Source organism: Eriocheir sinensis, chromosome 11, assembly GCF_024679095.1.
Source record: "Eriocheir sinensis breed Jianghai 21 chromosome 11, ASM2467909v1, whole genome shotgun sequence".
Lineage (NCBI taxonomy): Eukaryota > Metazoa > Arthropoda > Malacostraca > Decapoda > Varunidae > Eriocheir > Eriocheir sinensis.
In genome coordinates, this window is record NC_066519.1 from 2182141 (window position 1) to 2198665 (window position 16525).

Consider the following 16525-nt stretch of genomic DNA (forward strand, 5'->3'; position numbering starts at 1 on the left):
GGGGGTGAGTGAGTGGGAGGGGGTGAGTGAGTGAGATGGAGGGGATGAGTGAGTGAGATGGAGGTTGTGAGAGAGAGAGAGAGAGAGAGAGAGAGAGAGAGAGAGAGAGAGAGAGAGAGAGAGAGAGAGAGAGAGAGAGAGAGAGAATAGAAATTAGGAAAGAGAGGAAATGAAGAAGATTAAAAAGGAAAATGAGAAGAGAGAGAGAGAGAGAGAGAGAGAGAGAGAGAGAGAGAGAGAGAGAGAGAGAGAGAGAGAGAGAGAGAGAGAGAGAGAGAGAGAGAGAGAGAGAGAGAGAGAGAGAGAGAGAGAGAGAGAAAAAGAAAGAAAGAATAGAAATTAGGAAAGAGAGGAAATAAAGAAGATTACAAAGGAACATGAGGAGAGAGAGAGAGAGCGAGAGAGAGAGAGAGAGAGAGAGAGAGAGAGAGAGAGAGAGAGAGAGAGAGAGAGAGAGAGAGAGAGAGAGAGAGAGAGCATGCAGGAGGTCTATAAAAGCTTTGTTAAGGGTATACTATAAAAAAAAATATATATAGGGGATTGGATTCACTGTAATAGGGTTGAATGTTAAGTATATGGGATCCAATTCCTTATTTTAGTATGGATAATAATAATTCTCTCTCTCTCTCTCTCTCTCTCCACCCCCCTCAGGCATTGAATAGGGGGTGAACAGCCTGATTTCCTCTTCTGCATTCCACTCTTGATCTTTCTCCTTTTCCTATAAACAATAAAATAAATAAATGCCTAAATAAACAGATTCTTCATGCATCAGTAAGGGCCATTGTGACTCTTGGCCTCTCAGCTACTTGCCAGAGCAGCGATGGTGACCTTTTTCTGCATCCTAATCTATCTTCCACCCTTGAGCTGCGTCCTGTTCTGTAAAAATGTAAGAGAAAGAAAGAAATATTGTCCCATGGTTCCCTCGCTCTGTCCCTCTCTCCCAGGCATTGGCAAGGGCGACGACAGCTTGGCTCAGTGTGTCAGGCTGGCCTCCCGCAAGACTGTGGCCCAACAATGGAGGAAATGCAAGCACCTCATAGTGGACGAGGTCTCTATGGTGGATGGACTCTTCTTTGAGGTGAGACTGGGCAGGAGCTGTTTGTTTACTTAGCTATATTTACCTAGTTATTGTCTATAGAGCTTAGCTACACTCCTATGGCCCTTGCACACTCTTTGCCTCCACTGCCACCTCTAATGCATTCCAAGTGTCTATATTTCTGTTGTATTTACCTACTTGCAGTCTACCAGGGCTTAGCTACACTCCTATGGCCCAGTCTCCATGTCTATACTCCAGGTTTTTCTTGACTTCCTGCACACTCTTTGCCACCTCTAATGCATTCCAAGTGTCTATATTTCTGTTGTATTTACCTATTTGTAGTCTACCAGGGCTTAGCTACACTCCTATGGTCCCTGTCTCCATGTCTATACTCCAGGTTTTCCTTGATTTACTACACACTCTGCCTCCACTGTCACCTCTAATGCATTCCAAGTACATATCTATATTTCTGTTGTTTTTGCCTAATTGTAGTCTGCAGGGCCTGAGGTACACTCCTATGGTTCTGTCTCCATGTCTATACTTCAGGTTTTCCTTGATTTCCTGCACACTCTTGGCCTCCACTGTCACCTCTAATGCATTCCAAGTATCTATATTTCTGTTGTTTTTAGTTTTTCCCTAATTGTAGTCTGCAGGGCCTGAGGTATGTACACTCCTATGGCCCTGTCTCCATGTCTATACTTCAGGTTTTTCTTGATTTTCTGCATTCTCTTTACCTCCACTGCCCCTTCTAATGCATTCCAAGTACAGGGGGTCCTTGACTTACGATGGAGTTGCGTTCCTGTAACACTGTCATGACCCGATTTTGTCCAAGTGTAAACCCAGCCCATTATAAGGAACTGTCTGCCCCAGCCCTGACATCAAAGTGCCATAAGCTTCTGAACCACTCACCTGTGCTTGTGCAGTAGTAATGTCACAGGGCCGTACTACAAGTCCAATTCGAGAAGTTTCCGGTCCCTACAGAGTTATTCATCCCGAACTCTGTAAGGACCCAAAACTTCTCTGATTGGACTTGTAATACAGCCCCTAAACCGACCTTTGTAGGGACCTGAAATTTCTCGGATTGGACTTGTAATACGGCCCCTAAACCGACCTTTGTAGGGACCTGAAACTTCTCGGATTGGACTTGTAATACGGCCCCTAAACCAACCTTTGTAGGGACCCAAAACTTCTCGGATTGGACTTGTAATACGGCCCCTAAATCGACCTTTGTAGAGACCCAAAACTTCTCGGATTGGACTTGTAATACGGCCCCTAAACTGACCTTTGTAGGGACCCGAAACTTCTCAGATTGGACTTGTAATACGGCCCCTAAACCAACCTTTGTAGGGACCCAAAACTTCTCAGGTTTGACTTGTAGTACGACCCATAATTAGACAGTAACTATTTTTTATGAAGACATTTCAAGGCCATAAATATGAACTAATAAAACGAAGAACAATAACAAAAAGTTCAGCACACGGCCAACGTCCATCCCTGTTTCTCCCTTTCCAGTCGCTGCACAATGTATAGTTTCCCTTCCACTGTGATGGCTTTCCTTTCCTTTGAGTCAGTGCCACCAGGTGAGTCTGTCTTATGCTTGGGGGACACAGTGAAGGCCAAATGTCAATGAGAAAAGAACACAAACCCAAGAGAGCAAAAGTACAACACAACAAAATGGTGTAGGATTGTTTCATAATGTATAGTTTCCCTTCCATAGTGATGGCTTTCCTTTCCCTACCAGCACTGCCATCAGAGGAGTCTCCTTCACGCCTGGGAGGCAGGATTAAGGGCACAAAGTTGAAAAAAAAGCAACAGAAACAACACAACACAGCGTCCAAGGAACACAAACAGTACCAGCAGAATGTAAACAATGCGCCAGCCTCAGTGCAACGCTTGCTGACCACGTATTCTCCCGCCACGCTCAACAAACTACTGTCCGCACCAAGTTCGTATTTACGACGCAAACGTTGAAAGTCAAAACAAGAATTATTTAATCATTTATGGTGGCCGCGGGGTAACCACCAAACGTCATAGGTTGAGACCATCGTGACCCCAGGACCCCCTATGTGACGTTTCCCTTGATTTCCTGCACACTGCCCCCACCACCACTTCTAATGCATTCCAAGTACCAATATTTCTATGGTATTGGATAGTTGTTGTTCCCTCCTTGAGCCTTTTGATAGGTAGGCAGTACTTCAAGAAACACTATCAAACCTTCCTGTGTATTTACCTAGTTGTAGTATTACAGGGCCTGGGCTTATGCTCGTGTAGTCCCGTCTCCATATCTGTATTTGTCCAGTTTTCCTTAACCCGGTAGCAGAGACGGGACAAATTTGTGGTTTTACCGTGTAGCAGTGACGGGGCAAATTTGTGGTTTTACCGTGTAGCAGCGACGGGCCAAATTTGTGGTTTTACCGTGTAGCAGTGACGGGGCAAATTTGTGGTTTTACCGTGTAGCAGTGACGGGGCAAATTTGTGGTTTTACCGTGTAGCAGCGACGGGACAAATTTGTGGTTTTACCGTGTAGCAGTGACGGGGCAAATTTGTGGTTTTACCGTGTAGCAGTGACGGGCAAATTTGTGGGTTTAACTTGTAGCAGTGACGGGCAAATTTGTGGTTTTACCGTGTAGCAGTGACGGGCAAATTTGTGGTTTTACCGTGTAGCAGTGACGGGCAAATTTGTGGTTTTACCGTAGCAGTGACGGGCAAATTTGTGGTTTTACCGTAGCAGTGACGGGCCATTTTACCCGTAGCGTAGCAGGACGGGCAAATTGTGTTTTTTTACCGTGTAGCAGCGACGGGCCAAATTTGTGGTTTTACCGTGTAGCAGTGACGGGGCAAATTTGTGGTTTTACCGTGTAGCAGTGACGGGGCAAATTTGTGGTTTTACCGTGTAGCAGCGACGGGACAAATTTGTGCCATTATATAAACCCCCCAAAATAGATGATACATAATCTGATCACAAATTCTTTGATATATATTATGAAATGGTTTGTGTGAGGGGTGATTTTTTTCTCATTTTTCTCGCTTGGAGGGACCATTAAGAAACACGATCCCCGCAGCTACCGGGTTAAAGTTGTGCACACTCTTCGCTGATACCACATCCTCACTTAGTCTGTGCCAAGCCTCTTATGTTTCTTTGCAGGAAGCTATATTTTTTTATGTCTCTCAAGCATCTTCCTTTTCTCAATTTTTTACTGTGTCCTCGTGTGTTCGTGGTGTTTCTTACTTTTCTTAGTAGTAACTCCTCGTGTGTGTGTGTGTGTGTGTGTGTGTCCGCAGAAGCTGGAGGCGGTGGCGCAGGCCATTCGTAACAACACCAAGCCGTTCGGGGGCATCCAGCTCATCCTGTGCGGCGACTTTCTGCAGCTGCCGCCAGTCACCCGGCCCGGACAGGAGCGCATCTTCTGCTTCCAGACGGAGGCGTGGCAGCGCTGCATCACCCAGACCCTAGAGCTGACCCAGGTGAAGCGACAGGATGACCAGAGCTTCATCCGCATCCTGCAATCCGTCAGGCTGGGCAGGTGAGGATGGTAGGAGGAGGAGGAGGAGGAGGAGGGGTGAAATAGGGGAGGAGAGAGAAAAGTTTAAATAGGGAAACTTCATCCACGTCCTGCAATCCGTCAGGCTGGGCGGGTCAGGAAGGAAGGAGGAGGAGAAATGTTCGATAAAGGAGAGGCGGAAGAATGGAGGAGGAGGGAGGTGGAACAAGAGGAAGGGGAAAAAGAGAAGAGGTTAAGTGGGGTCATTTCATCCACATCTGCAGGTTAGGAAGAAAGGAGAAGTCATCATCATCATCATTTCGTTTACTGTCCGTTTTCACTCTTCCTGAGCTGTTGGATGCTTTGTGGCTCTCCTCCACTCTGCTCTGTCTTCTGCCCAATGCTCATCCAGTCCCATCACTGCCAAGCCTTCCTGTATACACCTTCTCCATGTTTTCCTAGGTCTACCAACTGGTCTCCTTCCTTCTACCCCCAATCTCTCCACAGCTCCCAGCACTGTATCCTCCCCAGCTCTCCTTCTCCTCCACTCTGCTCTGTCTTCTGCCCAATGCTCATCCAATCCCATCACTGCCAAGCCTTCCTGTGTACACCTTCTCCACGTTTTCCTATTTCTACCAACTGGTCTCCTTCCTTCTACCTCCAATCTCTCCAAACCTTCCAGCACTGTATCCTCCCCTGCTCTCTTTACATGTTCAGACCATCAGAGTCTTTTCCTTTCGTAAGAGTTGTGGGCATTTCCAGGAGTAGTTTCATGACCCTGGTGGTAGTGTGACCCTTCCTCTGTACCATGAACCTAAAACCACACATATTTGACAAGGCTTTCGTAGGAGGTGTGGGCATTTCCAGGAGCAGTTTCATTACCCTGGTGGTAGTGTGACCCTTCCTCTGTACCATGAACCTAAAAACACACATATCTGACAAGGCTTTCATAGGAGTTGTGGGCAGTTCCAATAGTAGTTTCATGACCCTGGTGGTAGTGTGACCCTTCCTCTGTACCGTGAACGTAAAAACACATATCTGACAAGGCTTTCGTAGGAGTTGTGGGCATTTCCAGTAGTTTTATGACCCTGGTGGTAGTGTGACCTTTCCTCTGTACCATAAACCTAAAAACACACATTTGACAAGGCTTTTGGGGTGTTGTGGGCATTTCCAGGAGTAGTTTTATAACCCTGGTGGTAGTGTGACCCTGCTGTACCATGAACCTAAAAACACACATATCTGACAAGCCTTTTGTAGGAGTTGTGGGCATTTCCAGGAGTAGTTTTATGACCCTGGTGGTAGTGTGACCCTTCTTCTTTACTGTGAACCTAACAAAACACATATTTGACAAGGCTTTCATAGTAGTTGTGGGCATTTCCATTGGTAGTTTTATGACCCTGGTGGTAGTGTGACCCTTCCTCTGTACCATGAACCTAAAACCACACATATCTGACAAGGCTTTCGTAGGAGGTGTGGGCATTTCCAGGAGTAGTTCATGACCCTGGTGGTAGTGTGGCCCTTCCTCTGTACCATGAACCTAAAACCACACATATCTGACAAGGCTTTCGTAGGAGGTGTGGGCATTTCCAGGAGTAGTTTCATGACCCTGGTGGTAGTGTGGCCCTTCCTCTGTACCATGAACCTAAAAGCACACATATCTGATAAGGCTTTTGTAAGAGTTGTGGGCATTTCCAGGAGTAGTTTCATGACCCTGGTGGTAGTGTGACCCTTCCTCTGTACCATGAACCTAAAAACACACATATCTGACAAGGCTTTCATAGGAGTTGTAGGCATTTCCAGGAGTAGTTTCATGACCCTGGTGGTAGTGTGACCCTTCCTCCATACCATGAACCTAAAGAAACACATATCTGACAAGGCTTTCATAGGAGTTGTGGGCAGTTCCAGGAGTAGTTTCATGACCCTGGTGGTAGTGTGACCCTTCCTCTGTACCGTGAACCTAAAAACACACATATTTGACAAGGCTTTCATAGGAGTTGTGGGCAGTTCCAGGAGTAGTTTCATGACCCTGGTGGTAGTGTGACCCTTCCTCTGTACCATGAACCTAAAAACACACATATCTGACAAGGCTTTCATAGGAGTTGTGGGCAGTTCCAGGAGTAGTTTCATGACCCTGGTGGTAGTGTGACCCTTCCTCTGTACCATGAACCTAAAGAAACACTCATTATAACCCAATTGACCGCATCTTTGACCTTTAGAAATAGGTGATGTGAGAAGCCAGTGTCTTATTTTACCGACCATGGTCATAATAGGAGCCTGATATGCCCATTTGAATAACCTCTCGTATAAGTTGCCGGGACATTCAAGGACTGTTTTGTGACCCAGGTGCAGCGAGGAGGCAGCGGAGGTCCTTCAGGGCACCAAGGACAACACGGTGGAGCGGAACGGCATCAAGGCGTCGCGGCTCTGCACCCACCGCAGCGACGCCGACCACATCAACGCACAGAACCTCGCCCAGCTGACAGGTATGGGGTGGTGGGGGGAAGGGGGGTATGATTTTTTTTTTTAAGTAAGCACAGGAAGAGAAAGTGAAGGTGACTGAAAGAATAAAAAAAGGGAAAGAAAAGGAACAAGAAAACTGATCAAGGACGGGAATTAGAGAGAGAGAGAGAGAGAGAGAGAGAGAGAGAGAGAGAGAGAGAGAGAGGGTAAAAAAAGCAGAGAGAGAGAGAGAGAGAGAGAGAGAGAGAGAGAGAGAGAGAGAGAGAGAGAGAGAGAGAGAGAGAGAGAGAGAGAGAGAGAGAGAGAGAGAGAGAGAGAGAGAGAGAGAGAGAGAGAGAGAGAGAGAGAGAGAGAGAGAGAGAGAAAGAGAGAGAGAGAGAGAGAGAGAGAGAGAGAGAGAGAGAGAGAGAGAGAGAGAGAGAGAGAGAGAGAGAGAGAGAGAGAGAGAGAGAGAGAGAGAGAGAGAGAGAGAGAGAGAGAGAGAAGCTTGAAGGGAAAGTGAAGGAAGGAAGGAGGGCTGTTGATATAGAGACATCCCTGTGTGATAGAGAAGTCCTCTGATATTCCCCTTGTAAAGGAGTTCAAGTCATGGGCAGGAGAGGAAACACAGACAAAGGAAGGAAGGAAGGAAAGAAACATGGAAACATGGAAACATGGAAACGCAGGCAACAGAAAGCCTATTGGCTCATTACGAGGTTGCCCGTTCTGGTGATTTAATCTGCTCGACAGCCTGGGGCCTGGGGAGCAGATGAAAGCACCTCGATATTGAGGAGCAGATGAAAGCACCTCGATATTGAGGAGCAGATGAAAGCGCCTCGATATTGAGGAGCAGATGAAAGCAACTCAATATTCAGTTTACTCCAGTGAAGTGTCGATCTTATATTTGAAGGAGTTGATGGTATTCTGATTTACTACTTCTGAAGGAAGATTGTTCCAGTGACGGATGACTCGGTTTGAAAAGAAACTCCTTCCGATGTCTGTGTTACATCGACTAGACTGAATGGGTAAACCGTTATTTCTAGTTCTTAGGTTGGTTTGCAATTCAAAGAAATTGGAGTAATCGACGTTATTGAATTTTTTTAGATACTTGAAGACTTGAATCATATCTCCTCGTAGGCGTCTTTTCTCCAATGTAAAGAGATTGAGTCGCTTGAGTCGTTCCTCGTACGGTTGAGCCCTTAAGGTTGGTATCATTCATTTTCGCGTCGCTGAATCCTTTCCAGTAAATCAATGTCCTTTCTGTAATTAGGAGACCAGAACTGTACTGCATACTCTGCGGTCTTACCATGGAATTATACAAGGATAGCATCACGTCATGCTTTTACACTCAAGTTCCTCGCTATGAACCCGAGCATAGTGTTGGCTTTGTTGTATGCTTTTTACAGTGATTCGCGTGTTTCAGGTCACTGCTGATAGTGACTCCAAGATCCTTTTCCTCCTGCATCGCTTGCAGAGGTCTCCCATTCATGATGTATGTGTGGTTACTATTTCTGGACCCAATGTGCATGACTTGCATTTGCATTTGTCAAGGACACATTTGCCATTTTATTCCACCATAAAATGTGATTGAGGTCTTTCTGAATGATTCATGAATCGGTCTTTGTGAGGGCCTTTCCCACCTTAGTGTCATCAGCAAATTTCGATATTGTGGATTTCAGTCCTGATTCGAGGTCGTTGATATATATGATGAAGAGAATGGGTCCCAGCACTGACCCTTGAGGCACTCCACTAGTGACTGGAAGCCAATCGTCCGTTGAGTAGTACTCGTTGTTTTTCGTCGGTGAGCCAATCTCTTATCCACGCTGATCAGATTGGCTTGCCCGCCGAATGTGCAGTAGCTTTTAAGAGGTCGGTAATGGTACCTTGTCGAAGGCTTTCTGAAAGTCCAGGTATATAACATCACTGGGGATGTGGGCATCCCAGTTCTTATATATGCCTTGGAAGAAGTCTAATAGATTCGTTAGGGCAAGCTTGTTTCTGAAGCCATGCTGGAGTCGGAGATTACATTATTGTCTTCTAGAAACTTAACAAGTTTGTCTCTAATAATCTTTTCGAGTATTTTTCCTGCCACTGATGTCAAACTTATGGGCCTGTAGTTTAATGCAACGCTTTTGTCTCCTTCCAGGAAGGAAGGGAGGAAAGAAGGAAGGAAGGCTGTTGTAATATTTTTTTCTTCTTTTTCTTCCTCTTTTTTGTGCTTGTTTTTCCTCTTCTTCTTTTTCTTCTATTTCTTTTTACTGTTTTCTTTTATTTGTTTCTTATTCAAAGGAGAAGGAGGAGGAGGAGGAAGAAAGGAACAAGAAAAATAAAGGAAGAAAAGAAGAAAAAAAGGAAGGAAGGAAGGAAGGAAGACTTATTGAAGAGTGACCCCTTTTTTGACCCCCCTTATATGACTTGTGTGACCCTTGCGTGACCCTTGCGTGACCCTCGTATGACCCTTGTGTAACCCTCGTGTACCCCTTGTACGACTTGTGTGATCCTTTTATGACCCTCCTTATATAACCCTTGTGTGATCCTTTTATGACTCCCCTTGTATGACTTGTGTGACCCTTGCAGGCCCTGAGCGTGTGTTTGAGAGTGTGGACAGTGACCCGAGCCGCGCTGCCATGTTGGACAGCAGCACACCGGTGGGTCAGAGGCTGGTGCTGAAGGTTGGCTGCCAGGTCATGCTTGCCAAGAACCTGGAGGTGGGCCGAGGACTGGTCAACGGCGCCAGGGGGGTGGTCACGGCCTTCACCAACGGCAGGGACGGTGAGTGTGTGTGTGATTCACCTCTTGGTCTGCTGCGGGTCTCTCTCGAGACAGCCAGCCGTTCCCCTACGGAAGAGCACAGAGCTCGTAGTACCGATCTTTGGGTAGGACTGAGACCACTCACACACAACACACCGCGACAACGAGGTCACAACTCCTTCCCTTACGTCGCGTACCTACTCACTGCTGGGTGAACAGGGGCTATACTTGAAAGAAGATAAACCCAACTTATCTTCACCCGGCCGGGGAATTGAACCCTGGTCCTTCTGGTTGTGAGCCAGACGCTCTACCCCTGAGCTACTGGGCCGTGTGTGTGTGTATGTGTGTATGAAGGGGGGGGCTGTGGCTGTGTGTATGTATGTATGGGAGGTCTGTGGCTGTGTATGTGTGTGTGTGTGTTTGTATGGGGGGTCTATGTCTGTGTGTGTGTGTGTGTGTGTGTGTGTGTGTGTATGGGGGGTCTGTGGCTGTGTGTGTGTGTGTGTGTGTGTGTGTGTGTATTTATTTATTTATTTATTTATTTATAGTATAGTAAGCTGGGTCAGCCTGTCTCCCAATCTATATTTGTCCAGCTTTTCCTTCATTCTCTGGACACTGCTGCTTCAACAATGTCCTTGCTGAGTCTTGTATGGAAAACTGTACTTCATCATGTCCTTCAAACAAGTCCCTTTCCTCAGTTTCTTGCTGTGTGCTCTTAGTTGCCTCCTTCCTTCCATCACAGTTATATCATTTCTGTCCAACACATCCATTCCACTTGTGTTCCTGTACGGTGCTGTCAGGTCTCCTCTTTCTCTCCTTTCTTCCAGTGTTGGTGAGCCCGTTCCTCTAGTCTAGCCTCATATGACAGGCTTGACAGTCCTTTTTCTCATGTGGTAACCAGACAGCTGCTGCATACTCTAGCCTTGGTGTAATCAGTGTTGTTATTATTTTCTTTACCAAGTACTGAAATGAAACTCTAATTAATTTTGCACCAGACTATATAATGTGTATGTCTGCGTGTGTGTGTGTGTGTGTGTGTGTGTATGTGTGTGTGTGTGTGTGTGTGTGTTAGTTTAGGGGGTCACATACTATCAACATCAACACTTGTACCTGGATACTGAGGTCAATACACTATCTATCTGTCTATCTATCTATCTTGTGTCGCTCCGCAGGCAACCCCATCGTGCGGTTCATGAGTGGGGTGACCAGTGAGGTGCGGTTTGCCCAGTGGCGGGTGGCGGTGGTGGCCGGGAGCTTCGTCACGCGCATGCAGCTGCCCCTCAAGCTGGCCTGGGCTTTCTCCATACACAAGAGTCAGGTGAGGGACGGGAGCGGGACGGCGGCTGGATGTTGTTGTTGTTGTTGATGTTGTTTGAAGTGATTTCCTCCTCCTCCTCCAAATCCTCCTTCACTAAAACACCATCATTTCTCTCACTAAATTAAACATTCACTATAACACCCACTCCCCCCCACCCCACCCCCAGGGCATGACGCTGGACTGTGCGGAGATGTCATTCTCGCGGGTGTTCGAGGCGGGCCAGGTCTACGTGGCTCTATCGCGCGCCAGGAACCTCCAGGGGCTGAGGGTGCTGGACTTCAACCCTTCCTGTGTTCGAGCCCATCCCAGCGTCCTGAAGTTCTACCATAATTTGAGGAGGGAGCAGAGCCTGAGCTGATGATGATGTTGATTAGTGAGAGAGAGACTGTGTGTGTGTGTGTGTGTGTGTGTGTGTGTGTGTGTGTCCGAGCCCATCCCAGCGTCTTGAAGTTCTACCATAATTTGAGGAGGGAGTAGAGCCTCAGCTGATGATGATGTTGATTAGTGAGAGAGAGAGAGAGAGAGAGAGAGAGAGAGAGAGAGAGAGAGAGAGAGAGAGAGAGAGAGAGAGAGACTGTGTGTGTGTGTGTGTGTGTGTGTGTGTGTCCGAGTGCATCCCAGCGTCTTGAAGTTCTACCATAATTTGAGGCGGAAGCAGAGCCCGAGCTGATGGTGACGATGATGATTGTCTGTAAGGGGGGGTATTTTATTTATTTTTTTATTTTTTATATGGTAAGTGAGGCAGCTCAAGGGGAAAAAAAACAAAAACAGCAATAAAAAGTCCTGTGTAGCAGGGTTCCCAAGCAGGGTCCATGGAACAATTTCTAGGGGTCCACAGGGATTATAATTATTTTTAAATTTAATATACTGGAATTAGGAGACATGCGGCTCGGAATAAAATTCATACTGCTGCACACAGTCCTTAAAACTGAATGCTTGAATGCTAGAAATGATCTACAGTACCCTCCTGAGTTTGGCGCTTGCTTCGTTCCACAGGTACAGCGCTAAACTCACGGATTGGTAAACTCTGTGTCTTGAAAACACTGAAAAAGCGCACATTTGTTCTGGCCCGTGGAGAAGCTGACCTTTTTCCCACTTTACTCCCTTGTTATCATAAAATACATACTGTGTAAAAAAGAAGAAAATGTGAAGAGAGAACGGGTCGTTTGGAAGCCATAGCTGAAGGCGGCTGGCTGCCCTACCATAGGTTGAGTTCTGAAAACACGCTTGTGATTCATTGAGTTCAATGACGTCATCGCCTGCGCTCATCCAATCAGCGGCCTCTAACTATGACGAAACAAAAGGTTTGTGAATCTGAAGTCAACGTTGATAGTTAAATCATTAGTTGATAGCCTTTACCGTGGACCATTAGTGCCCATCTCTGTGAATCTGAAGGCAACGTTGATAGTTAAATCATTAGTTGATAGCCTTTACCGTGGACCATTAGTGCCCATCTCTGTGAATCTGAAGTCAACGTTGATAGTTAAATCATTAGTTGATAGCCTTTACCATGGGCCATTAGTGCCCATCTCTGTGAATCTGAAGGCAACGTTGATAGTTAAATCATTAGTTGATAGCCTTTACCGTGGACCATTAGTGCCCATCTCTGTGAATCTCGCCCCAGCACGTGTGAACACGGTCACCCAACCACCAGTTTCTCGAGAATTTTGCACAGATTCAAAGTCGGCTGCATTTCACAAGAAACTCTTGGAAATTCTTGTCAGAAACTCTGTCACCAGCATGTCGGTTATGTTCTCGTGAGGTCGGTAAGTTGTGGTCACAAGAAAAAGAAGAGCGTATCAGCTGATCAGTTCAGTAGCTGTCCACATGTTTATTCCAGCACCACGGTTGAGCAGGTCTTGGACTTGAGTCTTGTCCAAGCGTAGCCACTGCTTCATTGTGTCTGGGTCCTCACTGCCAAGTTCTCGCAGCACTTAACGGCAGCAAGCTGTAACACACTGCCTCATTGTGTCTGGGTCCTCACTGCCAAGTTCTCGCAGCACTTAACGGCAGCAAGCTGTAACACACTGCCTCATTGTGTCTGGGTCCTCACTGCCAAGTTCTCGCAGCACTTAATGGCAGCAAGCTGTAACACACTGCCTCATTGTGTCTGGGTCCTCACTGCCAAGTTCTCGCAGCACTTAACGGCAGCAAGCTGTAACACACTGCCTCATTGTGTCTGGGTCCTCACTGCCAAGTTCTCGCAGCACTTAACGGCAGCAAGCTGTAACACACTGCCTCATTGTGTCTGGGTCCTCACTGCCAAGTTCTCGCAGCACTTAATGGCAGCAAGCTGTAGCATACTCTCCCTTTGTCTCTGAGCTAACCACTCATGAACCTACAAATGCTTTCTTTTCTTTTTCTTTTTCTTCAGCAAGCACCACAAAGCAAACTCTGCAGCGTCTGGATCCAGTGTTTGTTTTGCTTTTCAGCTGATACATCCCAGAATGCAACAGTCCTCTGTGTGACTAAACTGGAGGGTAAATTCCATGCAGAAACTTCTCGGGAGATAATTTTGGTGGGAAATTCTCAAGAAACTAGCTTGTGTGACTGCACCTTTAAGCTGCTGGTGTTACACTGGACCTTTTTCCTCCGCTGTGTTGGCGATCGGGGCAACTGGCAGCTCCAACTTTTCCAGGTGTGCGTTACACACGGTCAAGGTCAGTTGTCCGTGTTCACAACGTAAACATAGCAGTCGCCCTGCATCGATTAAATAGTAAACAAAGCAGCTCTGACAGTCTACTTAACGAGTTTCTTGGTTGTCCATCTCCACTGCTCCTCACTCCTCAGCCACTGCCTTTGTCTGTTTCGTGTTGTTGGTTGTAACCCCAACCATTTTCCACCAATATGGACAATCGACAACTCGCTCCCAGTTGGGCGCACGGGCAACCACAGTTGCCAGTAGTCCCAATGGTTGGAGGAAAATGGCTAGTGTGACCGCCTTAAGGAATCGCACGTGACGCCGACGGTAGGTAGATGTGACCCGTACATGTCAAAGCAGCGCGAAACTTGGGGCAGTAACGCGTCAAAGTTGGGATGATGAGAATTTAGGATTGAGTGCCAAACTCAGGGATTGTGAAACTCGGATAGCACGAAACTCAGGAGGGTACTGTACACTATGTAAGGCATTGTACATGAATGTATTTATTTTTTGCAGAAAAATCTCCTATTAATTTTGGTGGCTTAACCTTCATTGTCTTAGAGGCCCACGGGTGAAAAAGTGCCTTGTAACGGGGCCTGGGACAAAAAGGCTGGGAACCACTGCTCCAGACACTGCTCCAAGGAAAGCAACTAGAACAGCAGGCCATGACAATGTTGATGTGTGTGTGTGTGTGTGTGTGTGTGTGTGTGTGTGTGTGTGTGAGTATTTATTTGGCTAGTTGTGATATGCAGGAAACAAGCTATGCACTCACTATTTTCCTGTCCTTCAGTCTCAGTAAGTTAGTTTAGTTTCAATGTTATTTAAGATCTGAATTAAACCTTTTTAGTCTTAAGATGTTCAAGTGATCAATGTATTATTATTTATTTTATTTATTTTTTATTTTTACGTTTTATGTCCGGCGGGGTTTCCTTAGCCTTGGTGGTTGGCCCGAACCCGTCTGGGTGCAGGCAAGTGTTTGTAGTGACGCCATCTATTAGGACAACTGTGTTTGGTGAAGCCTTTCCAGCATTTTGTCCTCATCTTCCTTCTTCTCTTCCTTTCTCTCATCTTTATCAGGCTCTTCATGTCTCTTTGTCTGGTGTAGTGAAGTGCCACTTGTGTGTGCCAGCATTATATAAATAACCATAAATACACTAAAATTTGCTCTTGTGTTTGGTCTTTCCATCATAAGAACATAAGAACATAAGAACATAGGGAAAGTGCAAGAGGCCGGGTGGCCTACACAGGGCAGCTCCAGAATCCCCCCCACTACTCACGATGGGTGAGGTGTAGTTTCAGGGGTTGCAGGTAGAGGCTTGATCCTCGTTATACCAGCGGTACTAGGCACGCACCAGTACCCTGCCACCTTACTGCACCCACACCTCATTGCCACCTGTCGTCCTCGTCCATGTAGCTATCCAGTCTACTCTTAAAACAAGCTATCGTCCCTGCACTAACTATGTGATTGCTGAGTCTATTCCATTCCCCCACCACCCTATTACTAAACCAATGCTTGCCTATATCTCTCCTAAATCTATACTTTTCTAATTTAAATCCATTACTGCGAGTTCTATCCTGCTGGCTAATTCTCAGTACTTTACTTATATCGCCTTTGTTGTAACCCTTGACCCATTTAAATACTTCTATCAGATCTCCCCGCACTCTTCGTCTTTCTAGTGAATGTAAGTTTAGATGTTTCAGCCTATTTTGATATGGGAGGTTCCTCAGCCCCTGAATCATCTTGGTCATCCTCCTCTGAACTGATTCTAGCAAGATGATGTCCATTCTGTAGTGTGGGCACCAAAACTGGACAGCATGATCTAAGTGTGGCCTAACTAACACTAAATAGAGTCTGAGGATGACCTCTGCACTCCTGTTGGTTACCGTCCTGTTAATAAAGCCTAATACCCTGTAAGCCCTATTCCTCGCACTAATACATTGCTTCCTTAGTTTTAGGTCAGAGTTCACTAACACTCCCAAATCCCTTTCACACTCAGACCTGCCTATCACTGTGGAGTCTCAACTATACCCGTGTAATGAGTTGCGTGTTCCTACACTTAAGTACGCTACACTTGGTGATGTTAAAATTCATCTGCCATTTCTCTGACCAAGCTGACAGTTTGTTGAGATCCTCCTGCAGCGCTCTAGCATCCTCCCCTGCCCTAATAGTGCGTCCTATTTTGGTGTCATCTGCAAATTTACCTATGTCCCTAGTTATCCCATTGTCTATGTCACTGATGCATGTTTGTTTACAGCCAGTGTGCCTTGTATGATGCACTCCTGCTATCTTCCTCTCCCCCTGAATTACATAGACTTACATAGAAAATCAGACCACACAGACCCCATGGTCCAGACTAGATGGTCTGTCCTTAAACCTAAGTGAATCTACACTAATCAGATGGCTCCAAAATGTTGCTTTTCTACTCTAGTTAATATTAAGTTCAAGGAAGTGACGGTCGAGCTTGTTGTTAAAGGAGTCAATCGTGTTACACTGGACCACTGACGGTGGGAGCTTATTCCATTCTCGCACTACAACGTTGGTGAAGAAAAATTTGGTGCAGTCTGAATTTACTTGTCTACATTTGAGTTTTATGCCATTGTTCCTCATTCGCAAAGTGTCATCGATCATAAACAATTTTGTTCTGTCTACATTCGTGAAACCATTAAGTATTTTAAAACATTCGATCAGTTTTCCTCGGAGGCGACGTTTCTCAAGAGAGAACATGTTAAGGGTGGAAAGCCTTTCTTCGTAGGATTTGTTGCGCAAGGAAGGGATCATTTTTGTTGCCCGACGCTGAACACCTTCTAATTTAGCAATGTCCTTTTCATGGTGGGGAGACCAAAACTGTACCGCATAT

General features: G+C 46.1%; 1 protein-coding gene across 2 annotated transcripts in view; it reads left to right on the forward strand.

The window, feature by feature from the left end:
* The window catches only part of LOC126996764 (ATP-dependent DNA helicase PIF1-like), a 28257-nt gene extending 13427 nt beyond the window's left edge, over window positions 1-14830 (forward strand). For both annotated transcript variants that reach the window (XM_050857599.1, XM_050857600.1), the window contains exons 7-12: window positions 945-1078; window positions 4319-4560; window positions 6862-7001; window positions 9535-9729; window positions 10881-11026; window positions 11193-14830. In XM_050857599.1, coding sequence (XP_050713556.1) covers window positions 945-1078; window positions 4319-4560; window positions 6862-7001; window positions 9535-9729; window positions 10881-11026; window positions 11193-11384 — 1049 coding nt within the window. In that variant the 3' untranslated portion in view covers window positions 11385-14830. The remainder of the gene's footprint in view (window positions 1-944; window positions 1079-4318; window positions 4561-6861; window positions 7002-9534; window positions 9730-10880; window positions 11027-11192) is intronic.
* Window positions 14831-16525: the final 1695 nt, after the last annotated feature.